This window comes from Musa acuminata, chromosome BXJ3-7 (assembly GCF_036884655.1).
Source record: "Musa acuminata AAA Group cultivar baxijiao chromosome BXJ3-7, Cavendish_Baxijiao_AAA, whole genome shotgun sequence".
Lineage (NCBI taxonomy): Eukaryota > Viridiplantae > Streptophyta > Magnoliopsida > Zingiberales > Musaceae > Musa > Musa acuminata.
Genome location: NC_088355.1, coordinates 10,311,625 through 10,324,956, shown reverse-complemented (window position 1 = coordinate 10,324,956; position 13,332 = coordinate 10,311,625). Strand labels below are relative to the sequence as shown.

Below are 13,332 nucleotides of genomic sequence, written 5' to 3'. Positions count from 1 at the left end.
TGCATTTACTAGGAAGCCATCTTGATTGACTCCGAGCATGTGTTCATATGTTTCACCTACTCGAATCTGAGTCAGTGTGCTGTGGCAGACTGTTTCTGCTGCATGTATGAATGCTTTACATTCACATGGCAGGTCTATTTGGCCACCTCCTCCACCTACCAAAGTGTGCTGTCACTGAAAGTACATTGACGGCCCATCGAAGTTATGCAGTTGCTTTTACAGGGAAGAAAAAGAAAGAAGAAGAAGAAGAAGAAGAAGAACCGAGAAGAGTAGAGTGACTCGTGCGGAACAAAGTCAAACCAAGCGCTCATCATCTGCATTGCCATTTACTTCAACTCATTCTGCGCCAAGGATGAGTGTTAATTACCTCTTGCGATATCAAAACGACAGCCTTCGTAAACAAACAAAACAGTATCTATCAGAACAGCGACTGCTCACTCACTGTCCCTCGGAAAAACCTCGCCTCTCCACTTCACCAAAAGTTTCCGCCCTCTCCTCCAGGGTAAAAGGACGTAACTACAGCCAAAAGGATACACCGATTTCCGCAACAAGATAGCGGTATCCATTTCTGACTTCATACTATCCTCTTGTGGCTTGCATGTCCTCCTCCAAGTTAAAAAGACGCTTTGCGCAAGCCTCCCTTTAGGGATGTTAGGCATCGGCTTGTTCAACATAAAGGTCATCCTTTTATGCATGTGTCTCCTTTAATTGCTTGTCGGGTTTGAAATCATAGCTTGAATATATATTGATGTATATATGGTTTTTGGAACAGTAGCTTTTGTAAAGGAAACTCAAATCTTATTACTCGAAAATCTCATACATCCATCTCCTCTCTTAAGGAGATCAAAACCTGCAGTTCAGAAGGAAAAGTAGCTTAAAAAGAATTATGTTGATCTTTTCTCTCTTGAGATCCATTCACCAAGGCTAACAATTAAGAAGAAATATGGGCTTGTCTTTGTATACTATTCTATGGTTTGGTTCAAATTAATTGCATTCAGGTTACTTAAAAATGATTAGAAAATAATGTCATGCATGATGTGTGAATTCTGACTTCTTTTTTTTTTTGTCTGCCAACAAAGTGCAATCAAGTAGAAGTAGATGATCAAACCCTATTCCTACATTGTGGGAAATTATTATTTAGTCAACCTTCAAAACAAGCCAATCAAAGTTCCTGGCCTTCTGGGGCAGAAAAGACACATGCAACCACAGTCTCCAGCTCCACTGATGTATTTAGCTAGCTTTATGTGCCTTGTAATGGCAGATTACAACAGTCCTCAACGGCATTTGGAAGCAATTGAATGACTCCTTTATTGTGCTGGTAAGAGATTAATGCGAGTATCTTACGAAATAACATTGTGACTATCTCGATGAATCATGATTAGACTATTATACATGGTCACAATGGTCTAACTTGTTCCCGAAAGTTTTCCTTGTATGCATATTATATGAATCAGTAATCTCATGTGCACTGCATTTAGTATCATTCTTGCTTGTCAAAGTTGCGTGATTATAATTCTTAATTGGCGGTTTAGAAGGAACATTTAATTAGTCAATGGTAGACTTACCAGAGCAGACTGATAGATCAGACGACAACACGTGGTAGACCCTATCTAGCATTACTACAATTAATTTGAAGGAGATATGCAGCACCCAAGAAGTTGAGGTCGCAGACAAGTGCAATTTATTCTCTCGGCCTTCAGCATCTGCATGATTTATGGGGAGGACCTCTTGTTCCCTACTCTCGTAGGAGCCAAAAGGTTATTACCGTATCATTAAAGTCATAGTTATGTCATGCCCTTGAACATTTTTATGTGTTGATTCAGTTCACATAATTAAGCTTTCTTTCTCTTTTGCTTAATTAATTGTTTCATCATCTTATCTAACGACAACATCATATAATGAAAATTTAGAATGATATATTGGGTTAGAGGCAGGTATCATTCTTGTATCGAGCCATGGATTGATTCAATGAGGACTAAGCTCAATCCAGAGAGATGAAGTGGATCGACGTATAAATACTCGCATGATGAAGGTATCGGTTAATTTAATCGATAAAAATCTTAATAATATATCATAAGATGTTGAATTTGAATATCTCCGACGTCGCTCTGTCATTATTGCCGGAGAATGACTCACCACAAAATGTTACGACGTGTGCCGTCAGATTCGCTACCTGATGTGTAAGCGGGGCCCAATCAGGGACCATCGAATGTAGATTCGAAAGCGACAGTCGACACCGTCGTCTCGTTACACGTGTCCCCACCTCCCCTCTTCACCTTCTTTGAAGATTTGCGGCTGTAAAAAAGGAATGACTGTATCCTGCCACCTCGTAGGCACCTGCCATAGTGCGGTGACTCGGCTGTGTCATCTTACGGACAAGGAAACAGAGACACTGAGTGCTTAAGATCACATCTACCGTGATCATCGATCATCGTCTCGCTGGGGCTTTGTTTGGACGCAAGCAGAAACAGCTCCTCCTCATCATGTTTTAACGTTCGCTGTAGAAATATGAACGATATTTTACCTTCTCGGTTGATTAACCAGTCAGCTGTTTGACCTGATTCAAGTTTCCTTTTCTTCATGACCTCTCTCCTTGCGTCGCAACACAATGGAAAAGATGGTCGTCATGCACAATGCTGCGCGGTACAGAAACCATTGAACGAGGAACGAGTGACGTGCAGAACACTGCGTTTCGTTGGCCAGCAACGAGATGATCGAACAGTCGGTAATAAGAAACATGCACTGAGATTGTGATGGTTGCCGCTTTGTCAAGTCACCCATCGATCAGGACCGTGTGGTCTATTATCGAATACGTTTGTTACTGTGTTGTTTCTCTCTTCCCATTTATACGGGTCAAGTTTCTTCTTCCATACGAAATGATGTCAGAACAAGCTAGCTATCATATGTCAGGGATCAAGAACCGGCAAGATTGAGGTAATACTTTCTCAGGTGACATCTCATACTAGAGGTCGATTAACCTCCCAATCTTTTTCTGCTGATCGATCGAGGTTGACCACTAAAGGTTTCCTTAATCTTAGATTGTCCATGGTGGGTATGAGCATGGCTCAAGGGCTTTGAGAGAAATGGAATTGCTAGATTAGCATTCGCATATCAGAAGATCCAGGATCTGGGAAAGCTAAGCTTTCTACCAACAAGAGAGAATTATAATCCAGCCGCTCCAGGATCAAAGCATAAAATAAACCCTAGCTAGCTCACCTAATGATACAGACATTCGTTGTGTAGCCAAGAAATCTAGGGATATTTCTATTGCATTCATTACTACAGCTTGTAGTTTTCTTGTAAGACTGGATTGCAATGATGACGTAGAAGAATCGAGAGCGTAGTTTAACCAGCAATGTCTTTGTCCATCGAGATCTCGATCATTGACATCTTCTCGAATAAGATTCTTAATCATTGTCGTGTGACCCTTGCCGCACTTCGCCAAGCGACAACCCCCGTCAAGTAATCTAATGGCACACCGCCTTGTCAATTTCGATATCGAGAATCAGAATCCATTACCATATATCGGTCGAGGTCATCCACAGGATTCAATATATATATATATATACGACGCATGATATCACGTAGGAAATATATATTGTTGCTGGCCCAGCGTTTCCCAATTAACAGGTCCACTAGTAATGACAGTGCAAGAGTACGAACAGGTAGGTGCCTTCGTTGCTGATCCAAGAGACACTTGACATGAAGAAAGAAGAAATAGATCACGAGTACCTTTTCTTTAAGGGTTTCTTGCTCGCGCTTCCCATTGAAATCAGAGGCAGATAACTTGCAGTGCACTTCAATTCACAGCTTGGACAGTCTCTCTTATTTTTAAGAGGATAATGCAATACATTTACCGGAAGATCCTTGCCATCCTTGTGATTCAATCCCAACACTAGTGTTATCCTATTGCAAGCTTTCTTCCCATTTAGCTTGTACACTTGCATTAGAACATCCCGTTTGTTCAAGAAGAAATACTACTCGAGCATCGTTATCAGAAAAATCTGATGACAGTGAAACCCACGTTGCAGCAGATCTCTATAAGAATGCTTTGTTTAAGGGGGAGCGAGCTTGGTGGTGACTGAGGTCACGGGACTTTGGCTCCATTCTCATAAACAGATGCTAAAAGAAACAAATCCCTGACTTCTTTCTATCAAATTAGCTATAAGAAACCCAAGGAGTCAAGCAAAACTAGTAAGGCTTCACTATCAAGTAGAGCAGGTTGGTGCCAAGGCCTTATAAGTTCCTACACCGATCTATTAGCTCTTGAAACATCTGAATACTTTGAATTTTTTTTGTGTGGAAATATAAGTTTGATAATTTATTATCCTGTCCATAGGACTGTGGATTCATAAGAAATTGCACCTTGCACATTATTTGCAGTACCATCATTTAGCCTTGATTGATCAAGATCACAAATTTTGGCTAGTTTATGAATCGAAGACAAATCGATATGGAATCGATCAACTAATTTTCTGGTCACATCTGGTTCCAAATTGAAAAACGGTTGATGATTGATCGATAAAAAATAGCTCCGACAGCAATTAGAATATCATGTTCATGACAAATTGCAAGAAGAACAAGAATATGGCAGAAAGATCTTCACTACCAGTGGTATAGACGAAACCCGGTGGAGTCCACAGGGAGAATATATCATGCAATGGAGTTCCATTTGTGGTACTTATAATAGTATATGAATCCCTGCACCGAACACGAATGATCTTAAGGCTATCATATTCAATGACGATTCCTTTAGATAGTCCTCTGGAGCCATTTCTTATGCTCATGCAGTACCGGACAAACTGAGGAGGAGGGTTGGCATGCCAATCGACGATGCATTGCTTGATGGTTTGAGTACCACCCATCTCTCCGTCGATCTGGACGCAACAGCATCTAGGCTTTCTCCATCCCATTGGCACCATGACTCAACATCTGCGTCCAAAGATCAAAGCTCCGTCCAGCCTAATTGCCAAAGCCTTGTCGAGGGATTGAAAGGGGGGATTGGGACAGAGAAGGGTAGGGTGACTTTGTAGAGACTTGGACCGATGAGCTGTGCTGCTCACCGTCCATGCATGCACGCGGAAACGTGTGGGGGCAATGTTGTTGAAGATGGTTTTCCCCATGTGTCTCCCGTGGATCCTTGTCGCAGTCCAGTTGATGCAGACAGATCGGTTCTTAGATCATGTGCTATCCATTACGGTCTCATGAAAGACAGGATGGAATCATGCTGGGATGGTTCTTAGATCTTGCATCCACGCAGCTCAGCCCACTTCGACTGCCCAACTTCACTCGTAGAACAAGAATCACGACCCAGCCCATCGTCCCACGGCCTTTGCTTGTTATAATGACCTGATATCACATTATTGGTTTTTCTATAGAATTAAAAATAATAATAGAAGAGACTAGAAATACCTAATGCTCTTTTGAATGTTTTGAGACATCTTCTTATCAATTTGAATTTTGTAGGATTCGTTATGTGAGATAGTTTGTATAGATCCACAAAAACTCGTATGATTATAGCTTGTATATCATAATATCGATTCATCGGTAATAGTAGCATGTAATGAGAAATACTTTATTTTTTTATCATCTTTACGGTTGGTATCAATTTTCTTATCGTAAATCAAGCATTTTTTATTGTAACAAATAGTATAATATCCTTTTCTCATTAAATAGTATAATGTCTTTTTGTAATTAGTTACCATATACTAATGAAATTTTATTTTCAATCAAAAATAAAATTTACTTCATCAATAAATTCTTTACTAGGTATTCACATTAATTGTTCATTTTCCTTTCAATTGAATCTTATTATCATTTCTCATATGTATTATAGATCTAATTGAATCTTTGAAACAAACTTTTATCTCATATTACTATATCCACTATAAAAAAACTAAATAAATTTAGAACATTCTTCTTTAGATACTATAAAGAAAATATTTTCTTCATTCCTTTATTATTATTTTTTTCTCATGATAATTTATTTAATTTTTGTTCCAACAATCTTTTTCAAGATAATCATATTTTTTATAATAAGAGCATAGAGGAACATTTGAATTTTTATTTTTATATTAGCAATCTTGTTCAATATGTCCAATTTTTTTTACAACAAAAACATCAACAGATTTCTTTGTTACCTTTGTTCCGATTTCTTTGACCATTTTTTTTTATCAATCGTGACCTATGCTATTTTGATCTCTCCTTTGAGACCTAACTTTTAATTGAAGAGACTATTCTATCTTCATTTGAAGAGTCTGTTCTGAAATTTTTTCTGAAGATCTATTTCCTTTTTATTCATGAACTTAAATGAAACCCATTAATTCATCTGTACTGTACTTGTATCTTTAGCTTCTTCTACAATAGGAGAAATCATATTAAGTTTTGCAAATAAACTTCATAAGCCTTTTTCTAATACGATTTGATCTTTTAGATTTTCATCATAAGATCTTATTTGATTCACAATAGAAGATATTTTTGAGAAAAAGTCAACGAAAGTTTTAGAATATTTCATCATAAGAGTTTCGAATTTTATGTCAAAAAATTTAAATTTTCAAAATTTTTACATGCCTCCAAACACACTTTTTCTAGGCTTTGATTAATGTCGATGTTATCATGATTCTAGAAAAAAGAGAATCATCTTTTTATATATTCTCATTCATTTAATTTCTTTCATATTTAGTAATATTAAGATTCTATATATCATACTTAACAAAACTATCATCTTCTACTAAATTGCACAATCCTTGCGAGATAAATAAAATTTTTATCTTAATAGTCTAAAATTTATAATTTTCACTCTTAAAGATAGGAAAAAATTGATAACGAACACTTACTCGAATATTTGTGGCTCTAATATCACACTATTGATTTTTCTATAGAATTTCACGAAAAAAGGGAAAGAGAATAGTAGAAAAGACTAGGTCTACTATTTTTTTGGATTGATCCGAGGAGTACCTATTCATATTGACTAAAAGATAGAGTATAAATTTTTAAAAATAATAAAATAATAATAAATCTTTCACCCTTATCTATTTATTTAAATCTAAATTTATATCTTTGATTTCATTTAATCCTAATTAACCTCAGCACGCTGTATCTTGTAGATATATCTTTTTGGCGACGTGACTATGTGCAAGTAGACATGTGCATGGATTATATATCAAAGCTTATGAGAACGAAAGACCAACTCCATTTTATTTCTCTCCCTTCTTTTTCTTTTTCCTTGATGATAAAAAATGTTAATCTGTGACGCTGATCGTCTCCCTTCTACGAGTAGTTCTCGGCACTTCTCGCCAATCTCATAGAATATGATAAAGCAACAACACATCGATATGTTGCCTACCTTGTCTGAAACGTTGCAGTCGTCTCCTTTACTGTCCAAGTCTCGACTTCAGCAGGTGGACTCAGCCGACTCCCATCTTCCAGAAGTTAATGTCAACTGTTCCCTCGACGACGTATGCCATCACTTTGCAGGACGTCCGATTTGACTGGTTCAGCATCTGCACAAGACTCTCCACCACCCCCCTTCTTCTTCCTGCAGACCTACCACAATAATAACGCGTGCAATAACTTCAACAGCAATGTTTAGCTGCGTCAAAGTGCATCGCTCTCACAAGTATGATATTTCTCTTCTCTTTCTCGGCCAATGTGCCATGGAAACGCCCGCTCTTTCCCTGCCAGCAAACGTGAAGCGCAAGTCGTCTTCGAACAACAGAAGTTGCGGCTTCTTTGCTTGTCGTGTGCTTCAAGCTGCGGTCAACCCATATATAACGGGTTAATTGTCGTATCAAATCAGATTATAACAATTGATATCGTTTTAATGGTATTTACTTTAGTTATAACGATATTTCGATCGTTTCAGAGACGTTATGGCCGAATATAACGGGCATTTAAAACCCTGCCTACACTCGAGAAGCGAAGAATGGTCAAAGAAAAAGAAGCCACCACTTGCTTTCCTCGTCTCCCCTCCCCTCCCCTCCCTCTCTCTTTCTATATGAACGAGAAAGAGAGGTGGAGAAGGAGGAGAAGGAGAAGAGGAAGAGAAGAGAGGCGGTGAGAGATGGAAAGGGGCGTGCCGGTGGAGGAGCTGACTTCCGGCGCGAGCGGCCGCATCATCCCGGTCTTCAGGAACATACGGAGGTTCGTGCCGTCGCCGGCGTCGCTCCTGCGCGTTCTCCTCTTCCTGCACTCCCTCGCCTTGTGGTTCTTCCGTTTCGTCCGCCGCCGGAGCCCAAGCGCCTCCAGGACGGCGGCCACTGCAGCATCCCCGCGGCGGAGGTCGAGCAGAGGAAGTTGGTCAGTGGCCGCGGAGGAGGAGGACGTGCTGCGCCGGAGGGCGATCGCAGGAGGGGTCGAGATGGTGACCACGTCGGAGGAAGGCGGAGCGGATGTGGCGTGCCGCTGCCGGACATTTGTGTTCGTGGGGCCTCGGAGGAGCGCGCTGTTCTGCCGGTCGTGGGTGCCGGCATCGGGAGATTTGAGGTGAGGTTCCGATCCGATTCTGTGGTCGAGGATTAGGGTTTCTCGTAAACCACGCGAGGAGATGGATTCGGAAAGCCTGCATCTTTTTTCTACCGATTTCATGGTTTTGAAATATCCCCTTTTTCGTAATGCTTGATGGTTCGATTTGTTTGGGAGGCTCAGGTCTTGTTTATTGTTCCTTTTTCTGTGTCCGCCGCAAAAATTAGTTCTTTTGACGATCGGAGTAAGGTTATGTAATGTAGGTTATGTTTTATCTAATGATTGCAGAGGCTAACATGATGTACACTATCGAATTATACTCTTGTAGAAGGTTCATTACGTTATGAAATGGTTGCTATACTTACTGATCATTTTTCATTCATGTTATTGATGAATAAATAGCTGTTTTTGCTCCACATAAACATTGTTCCAAATTTCGAGATTTTTGTTCTGTTGGATCGATTATTATTTTGTTTGTAGGCAAGTATACTCCCATTGTTTCATAGTGAATTCTTCATGTACTTCATTGCTTCCTCACGGCTATCTGGTAGCTGCAACTGGAACTTGGTTATATTATCATTAGATTGGACAAAGGAGATTATTTTGTCTCGGTGAACTTCTACTATTCGGTTGATCTTGCCTTGTCATCTGCCAACTCAGATGGGTGTTATTCCTACTTGACTAGAGCTGTGTCATTTCTGACTTGATATCATGTTCTGTTAGCACACTTTCTATGTTTGATGGTCCGATTACTGGTTCTTCGACCTCATTCGTAGTGTATTATTGGCTCGCATCAAAGGGTCGGATCAAAATAAACCAGCCATTCTTTTCTTACTGGCTGCCTTTCCGGTGAATTCAGTTAATATCACTGTCTTCTTTCCCCCCAGTTTTAGGGAGGTAGAAGAGTCCCAAGTTGGACATTGAGTGTAAACTCAGCAGCAAGTTTTGGCTACTGTCTATATCCACTTTAGGCTTCTAGACATTGGAGCTGTAAGATCAATTGCTACTACTACAACACAATGGTTCCTTCCACAATTTGAGTTTTCTTGAGGACAGCTATCCTAGGGGCCGAGTAGTTGGATCAACTTAGAGCAGTGACAGTTTGGGCCTTAGTCTTAGAAAATCAATAAAAGGACCTGAAAACTAGGGCCTAATGAATGGCAGCTTTTATATTCTTAGTATTATGATTTTTATATTTAAGTGGTGCAACATTTGAACTTTTCTTTTTCATGATTTATTCTTGATGTTGCCTAATGAGAGTTGTTCTGTTGATTTGTAGGGGTATCATATTGATAATACATGGACTCAATGAACACAGGTAGAGAGAGCATAATTGGTTTTTCTTTTATTTGCATCTATATATTTTACACTTAAATGCACACACTTATTTGTTTGTACTCCGTCTGAGTGATGGAGTAATTGCTGGTGGTGTCCTGGTGGACTCTCTACTGTCTATCCATAAGTAGCTATAAGTAAATGGCTGCGTTTGGCACAATATTGCTAGCCAATAGTAATACATGTGCTTCTTAGATTCTTCGTAACATGGCTGTCCTTTTTTTTCAGTGGAAGATACTCACATTTTGCAAAGCAGCTAATGGCATGCAATTTTGGAGTGTATGCGATGGACTGGATAGGTGTGTGCATGTACTTAAGCTAATTTTTTCCTTTATGGCAGTACGTTTTGCAAAATGCTGCACGAGCTTGAGTCCTACTTTTAGCAAATTTTAGTGGTTCCCTACGTGCCAAGAAGACGAAATGCAGCGTGAGTAGGGATAAAATTTTAAGCAGCATCTTCTTTTCTACAACCTGAAATTATTACATCTCATTAATTCCAAAATTGACTATCTTCTCATGTTAAGAATTTAAGATTGCTGCAATGTGGTGTAAATTTTCAAGTGCAAGGTCTGTATGGCATCTCAAAAGCACTATCTATGACCTTGCACTGCACGTATGATTTGCTCATAATTATTTAATAACTAGCTCAAATAATGCTAACTCACACATGCTTAGCATGTCGACCTCATACTTCCTATCTTTTGTTTCCCATCTGTCCTTTGAGAAATGACTGGTTTGCATAGTAGTTGACTAGTAATTGTCAGGATTCTATAGATTCAGATAGCTTTTAAAGTGTGCTAAAAATACAAAAGTTGGCTAGTCCTAATTTATAACAAATTATTTTGTTATCTTTGACAGGCCATGGTGGTAGTGATGGATTGCATGGGTATGTCCCTTCACTAGACTATGTTGTGGAGGACACTGTAAGTTGTTATTATTGCTATTTTCTTTATGCTTGTTTTTAATGCTGGCTTTAAGTAGATTCAAAATTTTGTTTTCATTTTTTTCAGATAAAATTTCTGGAGAAAATAAAATCTGAAAATCCCAAAATACCTTGTTTTCTTTTTGGCCACTCAACTGGTGGAGCTGTGGTTTTAAAGGTAAAGCCATTCTAGAAATAAAAAATCCTGTTACCTGTCTTGATTATTCCTAATAGATCTATTCTGTTCTCATCTATGAATTTGTTGCATCACAGGCAGCTTCATATCCTTATGTTGAGGCCATGGTAGAAGGGATCATACTAACATCTCCGGCACTGCGTGTAAAGCCAGCTCATGCAATACTTGGGGTAATTGTTATCGCTTTTGGTCTGATTCGCATGCTATGAAGTTAGGATGTTTCATATTAACAACTACTGGATGCAAAGAGAATAATAGTTATCGATAGAAAGCAATAATAGACCATTTAGGAGTTCCACTTAGTGAGAACTACAAAATCATTCAGGTGGCTCATTTGCTACATATTGCAGGCTGTGGCTCCAATTTTTTCACTTGTACTGCCAAAGTTCCAATTCAAGGGAGCTAACAAGAGGGGCATTCCTGTGTCGAGAGACCCAGCTGCTATGTTGGCCAAGTACTCGGACCCACTAGTTTACACTGGGCCTATAAGAGTTCGAACAGGCCATGAGATCCTCCGCTTGTCTTCTTACCTGCAGCAGAGTATGAAGTCTGTGACTGTACCTTTCTTGGTCCTGCATGGGACTGCTGATAGGGTCACTGATCCACTGGCATCACAAGATCTGCACAATGTTGCTGCCTCGAGGCACAAGGATATAAAGCTCTATGAGGGCTTTTTACATGACCTTCTATTCGAGCCTGAGCGAGATGAAGTTGGCACAGACATAATCAATTGGATGCTGAGGATGCTGCAGCCTCAAAGCTTATGAATATACACAATTCTTCGATAACTGGCCAAAAGAATGCAGGGCTGACTTCGTATTAAATTACTTGTGTATATTTGATTTCCTTATTAATGAAGATGAGGTACCGAGGTTTGTCATAGCCAATTCTACTCGAGATAAATCTCAAGTTGTAACAGTTGATCAGCATTTTGTAGCTGGATTGGTTTGTGTATAAACTATGTTGCTCGCTTGCTCATGATATGTTCGAGTCCACCGATGAAGTTCCGGTTTATGGGCCGGGTCAGGTTTTCCGCGCCTGTTAAGCCCAGAAGAGCCCAAAACAATACTTCCACGCCAAAGACCTTCAAGTAAATACAGCATCACTTTGATTCATCTTCCTAGAAGCAAATTTGAACTCATGAAATTATGGTGGTATATGGATGTATATCTACCTCCTGCTTTTTCCAAATGCGGAAGATCTGTTGCTGGTGTTGTCATTATTCTTCATCCTGCTTTGAGTTGATGGGATCATGATAGTTGTTCAATTGATTCGAAATGCTAAACCTAGTAGAGATTCAAATGCTGTTCTTCCGAGAGGGCTGTCAGAATTCTGATCACCTGTCAGTTTCCTCTCTGTAAAAGTTCCATGAGTGCCTCCGATTGAAGAATTGCATCACTTTCCTTCGGTAGCTTTTTCCCAGAAGCTCTCACGACATACACTATGGCACTCAATCGATTGATCCTTGGAAAGGTTACCTGTGAAAGGATAGGAGACTGCTGCCAATGTGACTCATACATGCATCGCTGAGAGCTTGCATGTCTTGTAGCCCATGTTGGCTGCACTGCCTTACATTTCTGCTTCGAGCTTTCATGTTATGTAGCCCATGTGTGAGTCCAAGTGATGATATTGTTTTGTCCTGTTTGCTTCGCCGGGAATCACATCCTGAGTTTACCAACCAGTGGGCAGGTGAAATCAGCAAGTCGAATGATCACTACGGACTTCTTTCCTGGTGATACTGTATACCGTAGATTGACGGTAAAACCAACGCGAGCTTCTTGGTTCCTGCTATAGCCTTCCTCATGGATAAGCATGCAGCGATACAGCGGATTCCCACAGTACAGATTAGCATTTAGATTGTCTTGTGAGTGGCGCATGAAGAAGGATCCATGGAGGAAAAGGTACACACCAAGTCGATGATCGTGCATGCTTCCTCTCAATTATTGGTAGCTCTTTCTCCATGAGTGATAGATTTCCCACATGCATCGCACGTATCAGTGGTCTCTCTGTCTCATAAGAAGACCTGGGCATGGGCACCAAAGAGTACTATCCATAGGATGGATTATTGGAAGGAGGGAAGATGCCAAGTTGTATTAAAGAACACAATCCATGGAGCGTGGCTTGCCTTTTTGGGTGTAACTTTGAGCACTTTCTACTGCCACCATGACGAACATGTTGCGAGCACCCACCCACTTGCTCACTGCTGTTCTCCACCCATCAACACACAATATCGATTCATTCCCTTGTTAAATCTGGAAGCAATCATGAGTCATTGATCTCAGTGACAAAGACCAAATGGAATATGAAGTCATCTACCGTTGGGAGAGTGAGTTAAGCTTCCATTACAGCATAGTGCCGTGCCATGATTTGAAGGTTCGAGCAATGCCCCATGATTCAAGAGATATGCTTCGAAATG

The 13,332-nt window shown here is 39.9% G+C and overlaps 1 protein-coding gene across 1 annotated transcript; it reads left to right on the top strand.

Annotated features, from left to right (window-relative positions):
- The first annotated feature begins 7,950 nt into the window (after window positions 1-7,950).
- LOC135642165 (uncharacterized) lies at window positions 7,951-12,031 on the top strand. The gene is made up of 7 exons (XM_065158079.1): window positions 7,951-8,484; window positions 9,743-9,781; window positions 10,027-10,097; window positions 10,657-10,721; window positions 10,809-10,898; window positions 10,994-11,086; window positions 11,267-12,031. The coding sequence occupies exons 1-7, from the start codon at window positions 8,063-8,065 to the stop codon at window positions 11,681-11,683; spliced, it is 1,197 nt and encodes a 398-aa protein (XP_065014151.1). The 5' UTR covers window positions 7,951-8,062; the 3' UTR covers window positions 11,684-12,031.
- The last annotated feature ends 1,301 nt before the right edge of the window (window positions 12,032-13,332 follow it).